The sequence below is a fragment of the Salarias fasciatus genome, chromosome 4 (genome assembly GCF_902148845.1).
Source record: "Salarias fasciatus chromosome 4, fSalaFa1.1, whole genome shotgun sequence".
NCBI lineage: Eukaryota > Metazoa > Chordata > Actinopteri > Blenniiformes > Blenniidae > Salarias > Salarias fasciatus.
This window is the reverse complement of record NC_043748.1, coordinates 24718345-24740532: the sequence shown is the minus strand read 5'-3', so window position 1 is coordinate 24740532 and position 22188 is coordinate 24718345. Positions and strand designations below refer to the sequence as shown.

The 22188-nt window shown below is 50.9% G+C and overlaps 3 protein-coding genes across 4 annotated transcripts; 2 read left to right on the top strand and 1 right to left on the bottom strand.

Moving 5' to 3' along the window:
* The first annotated feature begins 1011 nt into the window (after nt 1–1011).
* On the top strand, nt 1012–7366 carry rogdi (rogdi atypical leucine zipper). Its single transcript, XM_030089674.1, has 11 exons — nt 1012–1161; nt 2683–2754; nt 3108–3190; nt 3817–3871; nt 4200–4280; nt 4755–4850; nt 4947–5045; nt 5146–5259; nt 5351–5400; nt 5555–5681; nt 5762–7366. The coding sequence occupies exons 1-11, from the start codon at nt 1087–1089 to the stop codon at nt 5801–5803; spliced, it is 894 nt and encodes a 297-aa protein (XP_029945534.1). The 5' UTR covers nt 1012–1086; the 3' UTR covers nt 5804–7366.
* A 799-nt stretch (nt 7367–8165) lies between these two features.
* Nucleotides 8166–10753, bottom strand: smim22 (small integral membrane protein 22). Its single transcript, XM_030089675.1, has 4 exons — nt 10698–10753; nt 9562–9715; nt 9069–9136; nt 8166–8427 (listed from the first exon to the last, which is right to left on the bottom strand). The coding sequence occupies exons 2-4, from the start codon at nt 9689–9691 to the stop codon at nt 8383–8385; spliced, it is 243 nt and encodes an 80-aa protein (XP_029945535.1). The 5' UTR covers nt 9692–9715; nt 10698–10753; the 3' UTR covers nt 8166–8382.
* A 5163-nt stretch (nt 10754–15916) lies between these two features.
* On the top strand, nt 15917–22083 carry cog1 (component of oligomeric golgi complex 1). 2 transcript variants are annotated; one of them, XM_030089673.1, is made up of 16 exons: nt 15917–16266; nt 16791–17038; nt 17112–17293; nt 17364–17540; nt 17612–17768; nt 17962–18172; nt 18248–18596; nt 18670–19124; nt 19271–19417; nt 19493–19654; nt 19737–19861; nt 19946–20054; nt 20158–20267; nt 20437–20518; nt 20609–20630; nt 21473–21591. In XM_030089673.1, exons 1-15 carry the CDS (start codon nt 15955–15957, stop codon nt 20615–20617), a joined length of 2835 nt encoding a protein of 944 aa, XP_029945533.1. In that variant the 5' UTR covers nt 15917–15954; the 3' UTR covers nt 20618–20630; nt 21473–21591. The 2 variants fall into 2 exon arrangements, with proteins under 2 accessions (XP_029945533.1, XP_029945531.1); XM_030089671.1 differs by lacking the exon at nt 20609–20630 and having other exon boundaries at nt 21473–22083.
* The last annotated feature ends 105 nt before the right edge of the window (nt 22084–22188 follow it).

The window sequence follows — 22188 nt, the reverse complement described above, 5'->3', positions numbered from 1 at the left end:
GACGCTGGTCCATATTCCTGATTACTGCAGTGAAGGTCAGAACAAGACTCAGTTCAGCTGTTTCACCTCAAATACAGTGCTGGAGATTTATTATTGTGACACATCGACTTTCTGGCAGCCTGCAGCCACCACACACTGCTGGGAATGTCCTCACAACCTTCTGGAATTTATGCAACAAAATATGTAGTAGGCATTTGTTACTTTTAAGAACATTTTAATTCATGATGGAATTAACAAATCTAATAAAGAAAAATTTACTCCTAAATTACATTTCAGTGCAAAACCCCAAGCAGACTATATGAATAACCTTAACAGTTTTCAGTTTAAAATCTTCTAATCAGCAAGTGGTGCTCTGTGGATCATTCTGCCACACCATGAAATAAAAACATCTGCTTCAGGACAACATCTGGATTGATCCTGGAAGAAACGTGTTTCAGGAATAAGTTGTGGAGCTGAGGACTTGTATTGATACCGCACGTCTAAAATGAAATATTATTCCAGTAACATGTCAAGTCTCGGTTTGTTTTGATACCGCCATATGCTAAAGAGGCGTGGACCGGAAGTGGGATTACCATATAAGGAGTGGTGGGCCGGTCTACCTTAATAGCGAACGTGTGACCAGTTTAATGCTGCATTCAGGATCTCTCGTAATTATGAGTATCTTTCATTGTGCTGTTTGGATTGGGTTTCTCAAAGCAGCGTTCTAAAATATCAACGATTTCTAATGTTTTAATGATTCACATAGACGTTTTAAGAGTGCTCACAGCTGATGTCCATCGGCAACAAGGAATGGAGTTATTTCTAAGACAAAAAGGCCAATATTGAAGCGTGAAGCACAAACAAAACCCTATAAAATCGACGAAAGTGTATATAGTGAAGATATTCTGAGTACAGTGTATTAATATGTGGTTTAAATCTGTTTTTAATTCGTATTTACGCCATATATCTCGACGTCCGACTGTGCGGTGTAATTTTCCGATGGCCGCGAACGCACCATCTCCGCCGCTAAGCTAGTCGCAGCAGCGGATCCGCAGGACGGAGTCCGGAGCAGCTGTCCCCGCCGCCCGCAGCCCTCCGCCGGCCACCATGCTCAACCCGCAGCGCTCTCTGTCCGAGCTGCCCAAGATGTCTGCAGCCAGCCAGGTGGAGCGAGCGGTGCTGGTGAGTGTGTGTGTGTGTGTGTGTGTGTGTGTGTGTGTGTGTGTAGCCTCCGTGCGGTCCGGTCCGGCCCGCTGGTCCCGGTGGACCGGAGCGGGACGGAGGTGACCGGGCTAGCTGCTGTTAGCTAGCGGGGCTCCGGGGAGCCCGGAGCAGGTCCTGGAGCAGGTCCTGGAGCAGGTCCTGGAGCAGGGCTGGGCCGGTCCTCCGGTAGGGATGTGACGGTCTGAGGCCCAGAGGACCCGGGGCTGGACCCGAGGCGGGGCTGGTCCTGATGCTGGACCCCTGGACTGGACATGGTGCTGGCGCTGATCCTGGACCTGGGACTGGGCCAGTTCTCTGGCAGTCCTGGTTCTGAACCTGGGACTGATCCTGATCCTGGACCTGGGAGTTGAGCAGTTCTAAGGCAGTCCTGGTCCTGGTCCCGGTGCTGGTCCTGCAGGGTGCATAAAGACCATCAGGAGTGTTATTTTGATCTGAATCCATCTGCCATTGATCAGTAAATCAAACCTCTGCTCTAACAGGGGACTGCTCATTTAAGTTCAGACCGTTGAGACCTTTACCTGGTCTCTGCTGTTCTGAAGCCTCATGTGGTTCCAAGTTGTTTTCTGGTCTGAGTCCAGGTCAGGCCGCAGTGAGTCTTCTGACACCGGGGAGTAATCCACAGCAGGAGTCCAGGATGTTCGTGTGTGTTCCTCCAAGCAGAGGAGTGTGTGTTGTTCACATGCTTGAAGACGGTGATCAGGATTCACTTTAAATATTTTGTTAATTATTATTTAATATAATTATTTATTATTATTTCAGTGCTGTGACGGTCCTCCTATATTGTCATTAAACTCATCTCCAGGAGAAGCTTCTGGATCGAGCTCTGAGTGGATTATCTGAAAGATGGGACCTGAGGACGCAGCGCTGTTTTCTCAGAATCAATACCGTGTTCTTCGTGACCTCCTGAACCTTCAGGAACAGAACAGGCCGGCTGCAGACCGCCGGTTGTCATGGAAACGCGGACAAACAGTCCAGTCTGCTGCGGTCATGTGACGGCGGTAATCTCTGGTCATGTGACCCAAGCCGCTCTGCAGCCTTGTGGGTAAACAGGCTTTATGAACATCAGCTGCGTTTTATTTTGAAAGGACGGTGGAGTAACAGTGCTCTTTCTCTCGGCCCTGACTCTCCCCAGCTGAGATGGACTCGGTGTGTTTTCTGTTTTTATCCAGCCTCAGTTTTCAGCAGTGGCGTTTCAGACGTGCAGCAGTTTGTGGATTTCATTCTTTTTAGTCATTTTTCTTGAAAAGCTGCTCACAGTTTCTCCAAACTTCAGCAGTGGTGATATGAAGAGAGCGTGAGGCGGCTGGCCAGTCGCTGCAGCCTCCATGTTTTCACCGACTCTCCACGCCGTGTGGATTATTGCTGATATTTCACAGTAATGAAACACAGTCTCTGTTAGCGGTTAGCAGTTAGCAGTCTGGACGGGCGAGGGGAGGGAAGCGTGGCTGTTTGTTCTCAGCGTTTCTCCTCCTCCTGCAGGAGGAAGAGTTCAACTGGCTGCTGAAGGAGGAGGTGCACGCCGTGCTGAAGCAGCTCCAGGACGTCCTCAAGGTGAAGCCCGGCGGACGCTTCTAGATCCTGTTTGAAATGAGCTCTAATAATCTAGTATTCCACTGGAGCTTCACACACAGCTACAGAAGTGTTTCCACGTGACTCTGTGATGCTGACATGTTTTACTGTTTATGATCCACACTGAGTGAAGCATGGTGGGAAAACACTGCAGGCTTGTTCTTGACCTCGAAGCCTGAACAAGACGAAGTGTCTTTGTTGATGTGGGTTCATTGTGAAGGATTCAGGTTTCGACATGGTTCCACTGCTGAGGGGACGTTACGGTCCAGCTCACTCTGGACCTTCCTTCTGTAATTGAGCACCAGCCTCTCATCGGATGCCTTTGTCCTTTCCAGGAGGCGTCGAGGCGCTTCTCGATGCCGTCACCGGGGATGGAGAGTCAGCTCAAACAGGAGAACTTCATCCTGGGCAGCTCCACGTAAGCATCCCGCCCCGTCCCGTCCCGTTCCATCCCGTCCCGTCTGTCTCACCCTGACCGTCCCGTCCCGCCCCGTCCTGTCTGTCTCACCCTGACCGCCCCGTTCTGTCCCGCCCCGCCCCACCCCGCCCTGTCTGTCTCACCCTGACCGTCCAGTCCCGCCCCGCCCCACACCGTCTGTCTCACCCTGACCGTCCCGTCCCGCCCCGTCCTGTCTGTCTCACCCTGACCGCCCCGTTCTGTCCCGCCCCGCCCCACCCCGCCCTGTCTGTCTCACCCTGACCGTCCAGTCCCGCCCCGCCCCACACCGTCTGTCTCACCCTGACCGTCCCGTCCCGCCCCGTCCTGTCTGTCTCACCCTGACCGCCCCGTTCTGTCCCGCCCCGTCCCACCCCGCCCCGCCCCACACTGTCTGTCTCACCTGACTGTCCCGTTCTGTCCCGCCCCGCCCCGCCCCGCCCCACCCCGCCCCGTCTGTCTCACCCTGACCGTCCCGTCCCGCCCCGCCCCACACCGTCTGTCTCACCCTGACTGTCCCGTTCTGTCCCGCCCCGCCCCGCCCCACCCCGCCCCACCCCGCCCCGCCCTGTCTGTCTCACCCTGACCGTCCCTGTGTGTCTCTGCAGGATGGACCAGGTGAAGGGCGTGCTGACGCTGCAGGGGGAGGCTCTGACTCAGGCTGTGAGTGTCCACCGCTCTGATTGCTGCTCTGAGATTTCTGCTGACTTTGAGAACTCTGAATGCGCTGGTTGCTGCACTTCATCAGGGACGCGGTCAGATCAGGGCTGATCGTATGAAAACGAGACGATCAGGAAGTGAACCTTGTCTTGTACAAAGAAGTGTTAAACTGGTCAGTGACTGGCTGAGAATGATCAATTCATTCCACTGTCAGACGTACTGCGTTCAGTTTGCTATATTTCAGGCTGTTGGTAATATTTTCTGTGGAAATCCCTGATTCTGATCCGACCCTGATCCGACCTTCTTCTAACCGCTGACCTCTGCTCAGCAGGACATCAACCTGAAGGTGGCGAAGAGCAGCCAGGCTCTCCACTTCCAGTTCCGAGAAGACAAGCAGTGGAAGCTGCAGCAGGTACCGAGAGCCGCCAGAAGACTGAGAGTCTTGTAATTTGACCCCAGCATCATCACTTTCCTGGCTGCTCGTCTCAAGCAGATGAATTTAATGTGTTCAGAGTCCTGTGATGCGCGAATGTTGAGCTATGCTTTACCAAAGGTACAAGGAACTGTGGTTCTAGGTACTTCTAACGGAACTCGGAGGTTCCTGGGCTTATTGTTTTCAGTGCAGCCTCAAAATGGAGGCTCAGAAGAACCGAAAAGACCCCAAAGACCCTAAAAACCCAGACAACACTGACCCCAAAGACCCTAAAGGCCCTAAAGGCCCCAACGACGCTGACTGTTTATGCAAACTTAATTTTCAGGTTAAAGATGAATAAATAATTCAGGACGTTGAAGGTTATGTAGCACGCAGACCGGGCCACGCCCCCTGTGACCAGGCCACGCCCCCTCTGACAGGCCACACCCCCTCTGACTGCTGTGTGTTCATCAGATCCAGGACGCCAGGAACCACGTGAACCAGGCCCTGCAGCTGCTGAGCAGCCGTGACGACAGCTACCGCTTCAAGACGGGCGCCGAGGTCAACAAGGTGCGTGTGAGCAGGAGAAACACCCCCCCCCCCCCCCCCCCCCCCCCCCCCAGGGCCCCCCCCCGCCCTAAACTCCCGTCTCTGCTGCCTCTGCAGCTGATGGACGCCGTGATGCTGCAGCTGACGCGAGCGCGAAACCGCCTCACCACGCCGGCCTCCATGACGCTGTCCGAACTCGCCACCAGCGGACTGATGGTAACGCAGGACGGCTTACCCGTGCCTCCATGTGGTCCTGGAGGTCCTGGCCCTCCTCCATTCAGACGCCGTTTCTTCTTCTTCTGTTCGATCGTCTCAGAAAATGTTCTCGCCGCCGATGCCCGGAGACGTCATGGTCAACTTCTACATCAACCTCAGCAAGCTGTGTCTGACGGTGTACCAGCTGCACACGCTGCCTCCCAACACCACCAAGGTCAGGCCGTGACCCCGGGGGGGCGGGGCCTCTGCGGCAGCCTGGCCCCGCCTCCTGCCGCTCACCTCCTCTCCTCTGTGATCGTTTGCAGAACTTCAAGCCAGCTGGGAGCTCGGTGCTGCACAACCCCGGAGCCATGTTGTAAGTCCAGGACCGGACCAAGGGGTCAGAGGTCACAGAACTCTGCAGGCTTCCTGCAGCGTCGGCTCCTGTTAGAGCTGACATGATTCCAGCGTTCTGCCGGGCGTTTGACCCCCGACCCCCCCAGTCTGACCTCGGTCCTCTCCCTCTGCAGCGAACTCAACACCAACCGCTTCGAGGTGAGCCACGTGCACAAGGTGGAGTGTGTGGTGCCCTGGCTCAACGACACGCTGGTGTTCTTCACCATCTCGCTGCAGCTGTGCCAGCAGCTCAAGGACAAGGTGAGCGCCGCTCCGTTCAGCCTTTTCACACACGTCCTCTCCTGGTCGGCTGCTAAACCGTGGCCGCTTCCTCCCTCCAGATCTCCGTCTTCTCCAGTTTCTGGAACTACAGGCCCTTCTGATGCCCCGGCCGGCCGGCCGCTCCGCCCCGGCGCCGCGGCGGAGCCTGTGTTTATGTACATACCGATCAGTCCAGTGTTGCATGTTGAAGGTTTGAGCGCGTTCCCGCTCCGTCAGCGGCTGGAAGTCCTGAGGCACGAGGACGGGTTCCACAGTTTGTCCGTTAAACACTACAGAGAGGAGAAGTGAGGTCCGCTCTCAGCGCGGGGGAAGAAGCTTTTCATGTAGTTTTAGCCTTTGTTTTCCACCGTGGGAGCTTGAACACGAACCGGCTCGCTGCGCAGGGCGGGGTCCACATCCAGATCAGACGTGATGCACTTTGAGTTTTAGCTCGGTTAACTGTCACATATCAGGGATGTTCAGTGTCTCCTGAAGGGAAACAGGTCGGCTGTGAGGAGACGCCAGTGTGTGTGTGTGTGTGTGTGTGTGCGTGCGTGTGTGTGAGCGTGCGTGCGTGTGTGTGCGTGTGTGTGTGCGTGCGTGCGTGCGTGTGTGTGTTTCATCTTTCAGATAGTACTGCAGGACAGGAGGGATGTTCACCTGTATTCACCCGAACAAACACTCTGTTTCACATTCCATTGGCCAAAAGACCAGTTCTGGGCATTCTGGGTATTTACTGCAGCTTCAGCTGCTTCAGAGTTTCATTAAAACCTCGTTCTGCATGTGGAGACCGGGTGTTTTCAGCATTTCATGTATTTTTCTTTGGAAATAGCGACTTATTGAAACTGTAATTTTCATTTTAAGTGTTAATTTAATCGGATTTTGTGGAGAGATGTGAAAGTTCCTGATGTGTTCAGTACTTGATTGCAGTAGAACATTTCCAGCTTGGTGTTTGATTTCTGCTTTAATCCTCTCCCGGTTGTGCGTGTGACATTACTGAAGAAAATCAATCTGCTCCACATCAACGCGGTGGAGAGTTAAAGGCGCTGCGTGTCCGTTAGCTGTAATTCCACCCTGTCCAGCAGGGGGCAGCAGAGAGACTCTGCAGGAAGCAGGTTGTCTTCAGTCCAGGTTTCTACTTTAACTTATTCAATCCTCCGTTCTCTGTGTTTTCTTTTAACTGGACTGAGGTGGATTCATTTGCTGGATTAGCCTGAGCTAGCTGGTTAGCATGCTAACATCAGAACTGACCCAGCTCAAACATCATGACTGGTTTTGTTTTTTAAACAATTCGTTGTGACATTTTGGTCTTTGTTCAGCTTCTTCCCTGAACTTGATGGCCGTGCTGCTCAGCAGGACTTAGAGATTTGAGCTCTTGTGGGTTTTGTCCCTGATGAGCGGTCTCTGGACGGCTGGACGACGAGTTTTGTTTGGTCGCGGTGCAGTTGGGTCCGTCTCTCATTCAGATTTTTCCTTTGTTGATTCGTTGAGTGAATCCGACTCACATTCCTGATGGATAAGCTACTCGTCTCGGTGTTTGTATTTATTCGCTCGGTGTGCGACGGCTCCCTGTGAAGATGATCCATGAACAAACTGCTCCGATCCACTAAGTGTTAGCCTGTTTGAAAACGCTGCCTGTTGTATGAAATGTGATTAAACTGTGCAATAAAACCATGTGAAGTTCAGTCCGATGGCGTCTGGCTTTAAATCATGAATCAGAGCATCATGCGGAAGGCGGCGTTCCCCAGTGGAAGCTTGGAGAAATGAAAAAGCCAGAGGGCCAAGACTGAGTCTTGTGTCACACCACATCGCTTTTAATGGCGTTTCAGAAAATTTACCATGAATGCTCAGTAATGCAGACGACCACAGGAAAGCAAACAGTTGCTGTAGAACAAAACCCTTTTTAAGGAGCCAGTTACACCAAAACAGACTTCCTTTTTTCTTTTTTTAAACCTGTCCTGTCCAGCATGGGGGAAGCAGAGTGGAAGTCTGGCTGCTGTTATGTGCCTGACAGATTTGCTCTTCCAAGAGCAGCTTATATATGTACTCCTCTTGTTAACATGCTTTCTTAATTTATTTTATTTAGAGTACTGACACATGATATTGCTGGACCGACAAGGGGACAGAAAGAGGTAAAAAGACAGGAAAGTGGAAGTCATCCAGCAGTCGCCGATCTCGGAGCTGCTGTGGCGGTGTTAGCATGCTGGCATTAGCAAAACCTTTACTTAGTACTTGAAGCTGTGTTCATTAGAGAAGCTCCTCACAAACCCTGATCTACAACTAGACACTGAAAACTTCATTTTCAGAAAACAGAATAATTCCAATTCTGCCGATTTCCGTGACCATCGCTATTCAGGACTCGAACCCACAGCCTTCTCTCAGTGAGAGGGGAGTATTAACCACTTCCCCAGTGACAGATGAGTGATTTATTAAAATATTCGTTCCAGCAGTTTCTTGTAAAAGATTCTCACATGACAAAATGAACAAAGTACAAACATTTTATTCCAGGTGAAACATTGACAGTAAAACAGTTCAGTCGGTGTGCAGAGCTGCAGAGGAGGGGTGGGGCGGGGTGGAGGGATGGAGGGGGGGTGAGGAGGTGGAGGGGTGGAGGTGGAGGGATGGAGGGGGGGTGAGGAGGTGGAGGGGTCGGCTTCAGGCGTGTTCACGGCGCTCGGGTTCTTCAGAAAGCGTTTTGTTTCTACGCCAGAGCGAAGTTGTCGACGCCGACCTTCATCCTGCGAGGCTGCAGAGGAAACGTCACCGTCAGCACCGACCGAATGGAACTCGACCACCAGACTGCCACACACTTTGACCTTTGACCTCTGTGGACACTTCAGGCTCAGCTTCTCTGATCTTTCCGCATGTGAAGTATTTCAGACACACCGAGCCAGATGTAAACGTGAGGTCAGGACTCAACCGGAACCAGGATCAGCAACATGGAGTTCCATGAGGTCAAAGGTCAAATCAGTCTGTCCAAACACTTTCTCGCATGTCCGAAAAATTACAACAGGAGAGTCAAACTCATGACAAAAATGAACGAACTCGACACACACAGACACACACTGGTGTGACTAACAGAAACAGTGACACCCCGTGGTCAGCTGCGGAACAGCACTATGATCAAAATCTCTGATCTTTGTTAGTTTAAAACGGACGGAAATCAAAGATAACTGAGCAAAAACAACGTCAACCGACGGACGGCCTGCTGTCCTGAGCTGGACCTGCAGTCTGCTGGAGGAGACTAAACCCTGAACCACAGCAGTCCGCTTCATTCCCAATCACACGACGTGAAGGAAAATGAGTGTTGACTGTTGTTCCAGAGACATTCTCCCTCATCCCTCCATCCCTCCATCATCCCTTCATCCCTTCATGAAGTGGTCTCACCTCGTCGTCGCAGCAGCAGCAGCAGAAACAGCGGATGAGCACGAGGATGATCAGCATCAGGATCATACCTGACACACACACACACACACACACACACTTTAAAGATGCCTCTCGTTCTGCTTCACTTCTCATTTGCGGTTTGTCTTTTATTTCTGAAGCAATTTAAAGTTTTTAAATACTGCACATCTGAGTTATGAAACAAAAGACTCTCAGATTTCAGTCTTTAATCAGAGGTACTGACAGAGCAGGATAAGAAGGGAACGGTGCTCTAAACATAACTTTAACGTTGTGCATATGAAGGAACTCTGAACAGAGAAGCGAACGGAGTTGTTTCTGAACTGAACGTTTTCTACTGTTGAATCAAGTGAAAAGACGCAGCAGACGACGGGTTCTGTGGGGATTTGACTGTGATTTGCATGCGGTGTGAAAATGTTTCAATGAGACGAGGAGCGGCGGGAAGGAAAACGTCCTCCAGCGAGAGGCGAGAGCTCACCGACGAAGGTGAAGAAGATGGCGAAGGACGCGATGTCCCAGTCCGACTGGAAGAACTGTTTGGACTGAAGCCTGGAGACCACGTCGTTGAACTGGTCCTCCAGGTCCTGCTGGACGTCTCTGGGAGACATGGCTGGAACACACACTGAAACACACTGAAACACAGAGGAACACAAACACATTCACACACAGTGACACTTTCTGAAACACTCTGATACACTGTAAACAATACCGAAACACACCAGAACTTTCCTTAAACATTTTTTCAGATCTCCACTGGACCTGGACCTGGACCTGACCTGGACCTGACCTGGACCTGGACCTGGACCTGACCTGGACCTGGACCTGGACCTTACCTGGACCTGACCTGGACCTGGACCTGGACCTTACCTAGACCTGACCTGGACCTGACCTGGACCCTCTCCAGACAAATACTTCTTCTTCCATGCAGACCTGGGCTCTTCCTGACTTGGCCTGGGGTCTGAAACCCAGACCAGGAAACAATCGGAGCCTGGAGTCTATCTGAAGGCTCTGTTCAGGACTCCGGATTCTCCAGCTGAGACTTTAAAGCATCAAGCCACACCTGGACCTGGAAATAAACCTGACTTAGATTTATTTACACCAGACGTGAGTGAACTCTGCTCACATGAGGGAAACAGCTAAAGTCTTCAAACTCTCCTCATATTCTTCAAATTCAAGCAGATTTTTTTAAAGAAGAAAAGCAAAATTTTTAAAGAAGTGAGATTCTGAAATGCTCTCTCGCTCTCTCTCTCTCTCTCTCTCTCTCTCTCTCTCTCTCTCTCTCTCTCTCTCCCTCTCTAACGTCCATTTATTCAGAAATACTGGAGATGAAGTACTAAAGAAACCTTCTCTATCTGAAGCAGAAACTCACTGCTGATAAAAATCCTCAACAAATGATAAAAGATTCTGTAGAGTCAGTAAAGAATTGACATTTGGAGGAACCTACATGAGATGGATTATTTGAAAACAGGTGATCACAGAAACACATCAACACCAGAGCAGATTTTTCAAGTAGAAAGAAGAAGAAAAAACACGACCATGAAACATTTCAACACTTTTCACTGAAAACAGCAGAAACCGGGACGTTTGTCTCTCGGTGGATCAACAGCTTCCTACCTGGAAACGGAGCCGCTTGCTTTGATTTCTCTCCCTCTTTGTTCCGGGTGCAAAGTCTCACCTGACGCACCGGAGCGCGCCTCACGTACCTGACGCACCGGAGCGCGCCTCACTGACGCACCTGAGCGCTGCACCAGAGCGCGCCTGACGCACCGGAGCGCGCCATTTGAGCGCGCGGGCTGCCGCGCACACGCGGTTCCCACGCACTGAAATACTGAAACACTCCGAAATGTGAACGCACATGGGACCCGCACGGGGCCGTGCACACGGTCACGCGCAGGAACGTTTAGAACAAAAGGTGAACCGGATGCTGGATACAGCAAATACAAACAACAAGAGCTCGAATAAATAAATCAATACAGTCCATTCAGCAGCTTCAACTGACTGACTGATCAGTAAAACTTTTCAAAAACTTTACTGCCACAGTTCATATTATATTTGTGCACGAAGAATGAAAAAAAAGAAAGTTCATTAGTATCCAACAGTGGCGGACCGTGCATTTCACACTAAGGCCTTCAGAACAGATCCGCCTGAACCAATCCACCTCTCAATAACTATATTATGTCTATAAAAAAAATCTTATTATGCAGATATGCACATAAAGAGTTGTTGCACAGCAGATAGACACTTGTGCAGCCAGAATAAATGCCTTTGCTGAAGTGCACAATTCTCCTACTTAGATCTGTGCACATACAGTGAGCATCAACAACTTAATAAAACAGCAATATTATTTAGGAAAAGAGGAACATTTTACTCACCAAAATCCCGATTATTTGAAAACAAAATACATCCTCCTTTCCTTCCTCAAAAAGAGTTCAACTGCTCTGTCATATAGATTATCCGTGCGTTTCAGTTCCATAAAGTCAGGGCTGAAAGTCCAGCTGCCCTGTGGTATTTCTGGAGTAAGTTTTATTTCTCTTCAGGTCTTCTTCTTCTTCTTCTTCTTTGGAATAATTGAGGTAGGCGACCAACAACTTAGGTGCATACCGCCCCCTACTGTATCTCTTGGTGAATGTAAATCAGAAGGCCTGGATCTGCTGTTGCGCTGCGCTGAGTCGCCAACTCGAAATCTGATTGGTTGAAGCAACTGTCTGTTTGACGCTTCACTTTACTTTACTGGGCCATCAGAACGGACAGTGAAGGCCTCAGGCAGATTTCTTTGACCCTGGCAAAAGATGATGCCTGAAATCCAGAGGCGGAGCGTGGGTCTCAGTACAGAGGGGGTGGAGCATTCTCGACGGGCCCTTACGATAGTAATTTTACCATTCAAACAATCCCTCATGCTACCATCAAACAACACACTAATGCTCACTTTTATTGAGCCCAGCAAACCTATATGCTTCAGAAAGCAGAATAAAGTCACAAACCAGTTCACAAACTTGTTCTGAAGAACGAATACACATATGCACGCAGATTGACGCCTGTCAATCTCAGAGCGTCCGCTGTCCATGGTGCTGAAAAATCAGATTAAAAACTCACAGGCTAAATCTGTACCATCTTTGATACAGCTTAAATATAAAATGAACACAACTGGTCAAAAATTACACAATCTAGTCAGATAGATATAGACACAGCTATCTATAGCTTTTGGAATTCACGTATATTAGAAAAAAAAAATAGACTCGGTGGTCTCTTATAGTTGAGAGCCACACAAGGCACATTCAAATAGGCAGGTGTTTCAGACCACAGCATTCTGATAAAGATAATATTTTTGAAGGTTTCACTGACTCACCAGTGGCTCTGATGTTAGGTTTTGGGCAGTACCGCTAGCAGCTAGCTTAGTGTTTAGCAGACTGCTTAACTTCCCTCCAAAGAGTTGCCGCTCTTGTGATCTTGCAGATTGCCGCACAGCCAACCAGCGCTGGCTTCCAGCTCTGATGCATTCATGGACAGTCGTAATGTAAGAATTGACAAATTGGAGCCCACAGTCATATGCTTATACCTTCTCGCACACACTGCACATTTTATTATAATAATTTATTTACGAGTAAATGTGAACACATCACACGAAACGGGGCCCTATGACATTGTGGGCCCTGGGGCGACCTTGCCCCCACTCTGGCTCCGCTACAGCTGAAATCTGATTGGTTAAATGGTTTAATATGAAAAAAAAAAACATGTCTGGAAACCACGGGAAAACTATAATAATAAGAATGCATTGCATTTTATATAGTGCTTTTCAGGACACGCAAAGACACTTCACATTGCATGATTCATTCTCTCCATACTGGGTGGTGGTAAACTGCTGCTGTAGCCACAGCTGTCCTGGGGCAGATTGACGGAACTGCACCATCGGCCCCTCCCAACCACCACCAACCATTCACTCTCACAACTTCCATACTAGGCAAGGTGGGTGAAGTGTCTTGCCCAAGGACACAACAACAATTTTACGCCTGACCTGCAGGAGCGAGGATTGAACCGCCAACCTTCCGGTTATAAGACTACGACATGCTCTACCAACTGAGCTACTGTCGCCCCACTATGAAAGAAACCGGAACATACCGTTTGGAATCATTTATTAATTATTTATGGACAAAATATAATTTACATCAGTCTGTAATTCAGATACTTTTTAGGCCAGCAGGGAAGGCTTTGCAGGCCCTGACGGCCCACCTCTGGTATCCAATAAGCAGGACACTCAGCTCATAAACATGAGCTTGCTCTACATAAGGCTTGGGTTGTGTCATGTTTTTGTGTTTAACTTAAAAATTAAGATTTCATCAGGATTTCTGTCTCCATCTGTGTCTGATCTATAACTCGTCTATTGCATTTTATATATGGATGTATATTATAAAGCATTCATATTAGATATATTGTTTCTACATTTTTCCAACTTATTAAAATTGCTGAATATAGTGCACAATCTGTTCCTGCTTCTTGATCTCTCTCTCACACACACACACACACACACACACACACACACACACACACACACACACACACACACACACACACACACACAGAGAGTCACTGAATGCATCCTCACACTCATTTCATATCATTAAAGGTCACGTTAACCGTGGTACAGTGTAGTATCTCCACAGACAGTTAACCTACAGTTTTATAAAAGTTTTTCAAAAAATTCTGTAAATGTCTTGAACTCTGGGTACTGCAGCACTTTGACAATGGAAAATATAAAGTGCTTTACTAATAAAGTGTATTAATTATTATTATTATTAAATGCGGATCATAAGTTAGCAATAATGAATCTTACACAGCAAAAGTTTTTACTTCTGCTATTTAAAATGATTCATATTTTATATACTCATGCCTTCAGAACACATCATGTAATCTTGGGATTTGTCTCATACCAGATCCTCACTCTGCTGCTTCCATGGACAGGACAAATAAAAAGGAATATTTTGACAGCCTGAATAATCACTACGTATTTTTATCATGGAAACCCAATTTAAGCTTAGCATACAGTCATGCACAGATTAAATGAGATAATTGCTATTTTATTGAGTTCTGTTGGGCTTTTATCTGTAAAAGTCTCTAGAAATAACTGTGTTACTATGTTGCTTTAAAACCAGTACATCGCTGCAGCTCCTCAGTCAGGCACATTCTAAATGACATCATCATCTAATTTGCATAACGCCTCATTTGCATATCTAGGTCAAATTAGATGAAGATGTCAGTTAAAAGGATACATTGTTGCAACATCTCAGTCATGAACGTTCTGAATGACGTCATCACCTAATTTGCATAGCATAGCATTGCATAGAGGTGAAAAATGACACCATGGAGCTCTGATCATTACAGCAGATGGTTTTGGTGAATTGACACCTGGAATTTCACTACGTGTGTGTGTGTGTGTGTGTGTGTGTGTGTGTGTGTGTGTGTGTGTGTGTGTGTGTGTGTGTGTGTGTGTGTGTGTGTGTGTGTGTGTGAATGAATGAATTGACACAATGGCTTCAGTGAATGTGATTCTTTTCACAAAAAGCGGTGGACTCATACTCTCGTGAGATTTCCAGATGTTCGGCTGCAAAGCACGCTGTTGGATTTGGCGTCGGATTGGCAGTCCTCACCATACGTCAAACCTTTTTTTTTGTAAGGATTTTTATTGGGACAAAGATTATATACAAACAACATGGCATACATCTTTTTAAACATTTTAAGGAACAGGTGCATAGAAAACAGTAGAAAACATCTTTCTAGGGAAGTAAAGTCATCTTTAAAAAAATAAAGAAAATATAGTTATTATTAGGGCTGGATCAAATTTTTCAACTAAATTGGATTTTCAGTTTTCATTAAATTAAGGGCTTTGGTGTGGGAAATAAAACCGTTATGGTATAATCCAGGTGTCACATTCATATAACTGCATTTGTTTAAACTTTCCCCAGAATCAGTACAGTGTTTACCACAAAGTCCCATTCAAGGGTCTGGAGGTGGATCTTTGAGTGTAGCCAGTAATGGATATCAGTCTAAAGAGCGGCAGAAAAAATACATCGATAAAACAAGTGAGCAGAGGTTTCAATATCATCAGAAAAATACACAATCCAAATCTCTGCCGCAGTAGTTCACCAGATGGATGCACTATTTTTAAAATTTGGAAATGCATTTCTTTTGCTTTCAAATTTATGAATAATTTTTTGAGAGAGTTTCAGAAAAATAAAGTTGTGCAGCTTCACTTAATGTCTTCCTAATTCTTTTATTTGGTGTTTTAATACTATCAAAGTCACAACTTCCAACTAGATGTGGACAAATATTTGTGATACGAGTCAAATTTGAAATGATTTCTTCTGTTGAATTTAGCAAATTGAGGAGTAGGGATGCCTTTCAATACGGATACAAAGTAACTCTGATTGACAACTCTGTCATATTTGAGACAAAAATCTCCAGCTGTCATCACATGGCCTTCATTATTAACCAGATGGATTATGGATTACATTATTCGATCCATTTCTTGTTAGATAACGATTTATTTATTTTTAATTTTGAGTTATCTGTTATTTCAGATCGGTGTGCTATGTGGGGTAAAATTAAAACTGTAAAAGTTTCCAGAGGTCAAACCGTAACCAAACCTTTAAAAACCGGAAAAACAGGAGCACGCTCCTTACAGCTTCTCAACTCCTGATTGGTTTATAAGCACAGGTGGGCGGAACCCAATTAGCGGAAATGATTGCTGACTGACAGCAGCAGTGACCAATGACCTGGCTGTGCTGCGGTGACGTCATGTTTTCGCTGACGTGGAGGCCGGAAGAGTCGGTCCCGCTCTTCCTGGTTGGACGCCCGAGCCGGAGTGTTGTTTTGGGGGATGATGGCGGAGGACCCGGCGCTGTCACTCCGGGTGTCGGAGATCAAGGACCCGGCGGCTCTGTTCGAGCGCTACAACACCGAGGAGATCCGCCGCATCGAGCGCAGGGTCCGCGGCGAGATCGAGCAGAAGAAGGAGGAGCTGCGGCAGATGGTGGGGGAGCGCTACCGGGACCTGATCGACGCCGCGGACACCATCGGGGAGATGAGGCAGAGCTCCGAGAGCGTGGTCCTCTCCATCCAGGACATGCAGCAGTACTGCCAGCGGCTGAAGCAGGAGGGCCGGGCCGCGGGGAGCGGCGGCAGGCCGGAGGTGAGCGTCCGAGCTCCGGAGGAAGAGCTCCACACTGACCGCTTCAGCCACCTGCACCAGACTCCACTCACAAACCCAGTGATTTATCTCCAAATCAAAGAGAAGAGGCAAGACTCAGCTGAAACCTCACATTACTGCTCAGTTAAAGCTTCTTAACAGAATTCTGATCAGTTCTGCTGAATGAACCTGCAGCTCAGAGTCAGGTTAATTCTTCTGTCATACCAAAAACACAATAAAACTGAAGTTATACAGGATGGACTTAAACCATCACTGCACTTAACAATTTTTAAATCAAAAACTCTGAGGTAATGTGGAAAAACTACAGGAGTCTGACTATCCAGTGAATAACCTGAATATCCAGGGAAGTGCATCAGGTCTTGTAATGTGAGGTTTATGAAGAGTAAAGTTGTATTGATAGTGGGAATGAAGCTGTCCCCGCCACTTCTGTTCAGACTCCGTCCTGAGGTGCTGCAGACTGACCCTCTGTCTCGTGGTGTGTGTGTGTGTGTGTGTGTGTGTTGCAGGCCTCCAGGCAGTGGCAGGAGAAGTTCTACGTCATGGCCTCCCAGATTAAGCTCCTTCTGGACATCCCGGAGCGGATCTGGAGCGCCATGGAGGCGTGCCAGTACCTCCAGGCCACGCAGCTCTACCTGCTCTGCTGCCACCTGCACAGCCTGCTGCAGCTGGAGGCCGCCACCGGGGGGCACTACAGCCCCGTCCTCGCCCGCTTCCCCATCCTGGTGCGCCAGGTGGCGACCACCGGACACTTCAGGTAGGGGGCGGCGTGCGTCCCGGTCCCTGCGCGGCGGCGGGAGGTGAGTGACCCTCCTGTTCTGTGCCTGCAGGTCCACCATCCTGCTGGACAGCCGCTCCCTGCTGCGGGGCCGGGCCGTGTCGGACCAGGCCATCGCCGAGGCCCTGGTGTCCACCATGCTGCTGGAGGACAGCTCGCCGCGGCAGGCCCTTGCTGACTTCCTGCTGGCTCGAAAATCCTCCATCCACCAGCTGCTGAACCAGCCGCAGCACGGTACGAGCGCTCAGAGCGTGACGGGAGTCGCGTGCAGAGCCCAGAGACAGGAGTGTTTCCGTGTTTCCAGGCGCGGGGATCAAGGCCCAGGTGTGCAGCCTGGTGGAGCTGCTGGTCACCACGCTGTTCCAGGCCTACGCCGTCTTCTACCTGCCCCCCGAGGGCGGCTCCAGGACCGGGGAGGGCGCTCTGAGCTGCGGCATGCTCTTCTCCATCCTGGAGAACGTCACCTCCACGGCGCCTGCAGGTAAACGGCTGGAATCACCCGCTGTGGACGGTGGACGGCTGATCCTGACCCCCCCCCCCCCGTGTCTCCAGCTAAAGGCAGGAAGGTGCTGCAGGAGGAGTCGAGCACGGGCAGCTGGTTCGGGTATCTCCCTCCGTCCATCACCGAGTTCCAGCCCGCCCTGCGGACGCTGGCTCAGCCCATCCAGACGGAGCAGCTGAGAGACACGCTGCAGCAGTGGATCGCCACGTAAGGCCCCCCGCCGCCGAGCAGCGCCTCATCCGACACAAAGCGGCCAGCGAGCATTGAAGCTTTCAGTCAGCGAACTGCTGCACTCCTCAAACATGTGATCGAAACATAAACACAAACACGGTGCAGTCTGACCTCTGACCTCTGAGTGAATGGGCTCCTCCCTGACGGCGCGGCGTGTTTTCTCCCTCAGCTGTAAGGAGGACATCTGCCGCGGCGTCGGCAGCCTGCTGGTGTACGTGAAGAGCCTGAAGGGGCTGGCGGCCATCAGGGACGCCGTGTGGGACCTGCTGTCCTCCGACTCCATCAGCCAGCACTGGAGCACCGTGTGCCAGCGCCTGTTAGAGCGCCCCCTGGCGGTCTGGGACGACTTCCTGCAGCAGCTCTTCCTCCAGCGCCTGCAGGTGGGGGCTCGCTGAGACTTGCAGAGCCTCAGGGGGGGGTTCTCATGTTAATCGCTCCTCCTCCGATGTGTCCAGGCCATCACCAAAGAAGAGACGGAAGCCATCTCTGTGAGCTCGGAGCAGCTGCTGTCCTCGGCGCTGAGAGACCTGGAGGGACAGAGCGGCGCCGGGTCCGGCCCGGGCCGCCTGGCGCAGTACGAGGCGGACGTGGCGTCCTTCGTGTGGTCGGAGTCGCCCGGGGACCTGCTGAGCGACGCGGCCTGGGTGAGCGTGGGCCAGAGGCAGCAGCAGCAGCAGCGCAGCGGCCTGGCCATGAAGACCCAGGCGCTCACGCCCTGCGTCCAGAACTTCTGCTCCTCCATGGACGCCAAGCTGAAGACCCGGCTGGACGACCTGCAGCACTACCTGCCCTCGCAGGACGCAGGTACGACTCCCTCCGCGGGAAACCAGCAGCCTTTCCAGCCTCCACTCAGATCCTGATTCTGTGTTCTCTGCAGGGCCCGCCTCTTCCTCCTCCTCCTCCTCCTCCTCCTCTTCCTCCTCCTCCTCCTTTAACCGCTTCACCGACTCCCCGGCGGTGGAGGAGGCGCTGCGAGCCGGCAGTGTGGACTGCGTTCGCCACATCCTGAGCCGCGTGCGCTCGGAGCTGGCCGCGGCGGCGCCGGACCCCGGCTCCGCCCCCCTCTGCTCCGTCCTGTTCATGGCCAGGCTGTGTCAGTCCATCAGTGAGCTCTGCCCCAACCTGAAGCACTGCATCCTGGGTAAACAGAGCGGGCCCGAGGCGGCGGCGGCGGCGGCCGGGACCCACAGGCCGGCCAAGAAGCTGGGCAGAGCCCGGGCGGCGGCGGCGGCGGAGGTAAGCCCCGCCCAGGCCAAGTGGGCGGAGCTGAAGGAGGAGCTGCTCACCTGCAGCATGGAGGCCTACCGCATCTGGAGCTCCGCCCTCTCCAAGGTGTGTGTGTGTGTGTGTGTGTGTGTGTGTGTGTGTGTGTGTGTGTGTGTGTGGTGATCAGATGGTGGTATTTGTTCCATAAAGGGTGAAATAAGGAGTAACTGTGTGCGCGTGCGCGTGCGCGTGCGTGTGCGTGTGCGTGGCAGGCGCTGCTGGAGGACTTCAGGTCGGCGCTGCATGCTGACTCGGTGGGGGCCATCCTCGCCTCCGCAACCAACTGGGAGGATTTAGAAATCCAGGAGGAGTCGGAGTCCGGGACCAGCGTCACGTCCAAGATCCGCCTCCCGGTGCAGGTGGGCCAATCAGAACCTCCCGGCGGCCCCCGCTCCGTCCCCGCCCTCATGTGTGTGTGTGTGTGTGTCCTGCAGCCGTCCTGGTTCGTGCAGACGCTGCTGTTCCAGCTGTGTGTGGAGGTGAACAGGGTGGGGGGCCACGCCCTGCCCCGCCCCACCCTGCAGGAGCTGCTGCACGCCTGCCTGGACCAGGCCCTGCAGCACTACCACAGCCTGAGCCAGCGGGACCACAGCAGGGTAACACACACACACACACACACACACACACACACACACACACACACCTGCAGCTCAGCCGGGCGTCTGCTTCCTGCTGCAGGACGGCGTTTTCCCCATGACTCAGAACCGAGCCCTGCAGCTGCTCTTTGACCTCCGCTACCTCAACTCCACCCTGAGCAGCCGGCCGGAGGAGGCCAAGAGCTCCAGAGCGCAGCAGGACCCGCGGTAGGCGGGGCGGGGCGGGGCGGGGCCTGTCTGCGGACGCTCACGGCTCGTTAACCGGGAATAAAGCGGTCTCTCTGGGTTCAGGTTCCACGAGGTGTGTGACTGGCTGGAGAGCTTCATCGACCCCTTCGACCTGGACGTCTTCACTCCTCCGCTCAACGTCAACCTGAACCGGATGTCCCAGAGGACGTCGGTGCGTCCGCCGGCTCCCGGCGTGCCTCTGGGGTCGTGTGGGCTCGTGTTGGGGGGTCGGGCCGCTCGCCACCGCTGACGGTTGGGTTCCGGTTGTGTCCCAGGTGCTGCTGGGCCTGCTGACCGGCTCGGAGAAGAGCTTCGTCCCGCGGAGCAGCAGCGTCAACGCCCAGGAGCCGCACAACGTCCTGCCGCTGGCCAGCAGCCAGATCAGGTCGGAGGAGACCCTCAGCCCGGGAAAACCAAGTTGTCACCGGATTCACAGAGCATTAAAAACTGTTTTCAGAAATCGTCCCTGCAGCCATCGTCTTCCTCCGTTCCCCTGCTCGCTGCCTCAGACGTCGGTCTGGTCCTGGTCTCTCTAACCGTCCGTCTCCCTCCAGGTTCGGCCTGCTGCCGCTCAGCATGTCCGGCGCCAGGAAGTCCAAGTCGTCCTCGAAGGGGCCGGACGCCGCCCTGCAGCTGGTGAGTGACGGACGCCTCGTCCTCTCAGCCTCACCCGTCTCTCCCTGCTTCACTGTGTCTCTCTGTCTGACCTGTCCTCTGCCGTCCCAGCACCTCTGACCCGGAGAGACAGGCAAGTTCCTGTGTGTGTGTGTGTGTGTGTGTGTGTGTGTGTGTGTGTGTGTGTGTGTGTGTGTGTGTGTGTGTGTGTGTGTGTTAGCTGGACTGTAGCAGTGTTTGCAGTGGGTTGCGGTGCTTCTTTAGAAGAGAGATGTAGAAAACAAGCCTTTATTTACTGAAGTAGTTTATCTTCTGTGTGTGTGTGTGTTTGTTTGTTTGTGTGTGTGTGTGTGTGTGTGGGGGGGGTGTTCTCTAGAAGCCTGTCCGTCACTCCTACTCCTCATGTGATTGAATCCTGGCTCCATTCAGGTGGCGGGTTTGATTCCCGCCTCTCTTCACGGCCGTATGAACAGATTCATGTAGATTAACAGTAAACGTTTGTGTCGCTCTGAGTCAATGCTCTGTGAACTCAAAATAACAGAATTCTGAATAAATAAATAAATGAAAGAAAAGTGGGAATTTTCAGGATTATTTCACAAAGAATAGCTGAATAATAGTTTTTTTTAATGAATATTAAACATTTTCTAAAAGATTCTGACAAAAAACAAAAACGTCGATATATTTTTATCAAGTTTAATTTAATTTACAGCTTCATTTTAACGGGGACAGAAGCATCAGACTCAAATGAGATGAAAAACAAAGTGAATAAATGTCTGAAACAGGAAGAAACCCGCAGAGCCAGAGACTTTCAGAGGTGACAGGATGAATGAGGGGACGGAGACGGACGCTGCAGGCTTGGTGGAGTCTCAGATCATGAACTTCTCCCGTCAGAGGATTTGCTGGGAGCTCCGGAGAGAGGACAGTCTCTTCCTCTCTTCCTCTGTGACCTGACTGGTGTCCCCCCTCCCCCTCCAGGCCCCCGCCTCCTCCTCGGGCAGCGGCGAGGACTCGTTCCGGCCGGGCAGCGTCTTCAGGCAGCTGGTGGATCAGGACGAGGAGTCGGCCGCTCCGTCCCTCTTCAAGCTGAGCTGGCTGTCCGGCATGGCCAAATGACGTTTCACCGCGCCGCTCTTTTTAGTTGCCTTTGTAGAAACTTTGTAAAAAACACTGTACAGTAAACATCAGATGCTCTTTTGAAGTCTTCTGGTCCTCATTGATATGTGGGAACAGTCTCAAACTCAGGAAGGAGGTGAAAAGTTTCACCAGTCTGGTTTATAGTTTTACACTTAACTTACTGGAATGAATGAAGATTAAATCAGTCTGAGATTCCAAACCCAAGCTGTGCTGCCATGGCTCAACAGCTTCAAAGATGTGTTCTGCACACAGTTTGAGTCCAAGCATCATCTCCGACCTTAGTTTGCTGCTGGTTTGTGTTCAGGAAGTGAATAGACGACATAAACAAAGCTATTTCTTCACACTTCAGTGAAACTGAATGAAACTGACCACAGGGAAGCCTTCATCCTCATAATATTGCACTGTAGTGTTAAGTCATTAAATTGAAACTGCAGATATTCTGGTGCTAAAAGAAACAAACGATTCTGCTTCATCTGGTTCTTCTTTATTCATTACGATCAACAGAATACAAACTTTACATAAAGAAAACATCTTTGCTGAGTTTCACTGCTACTCCT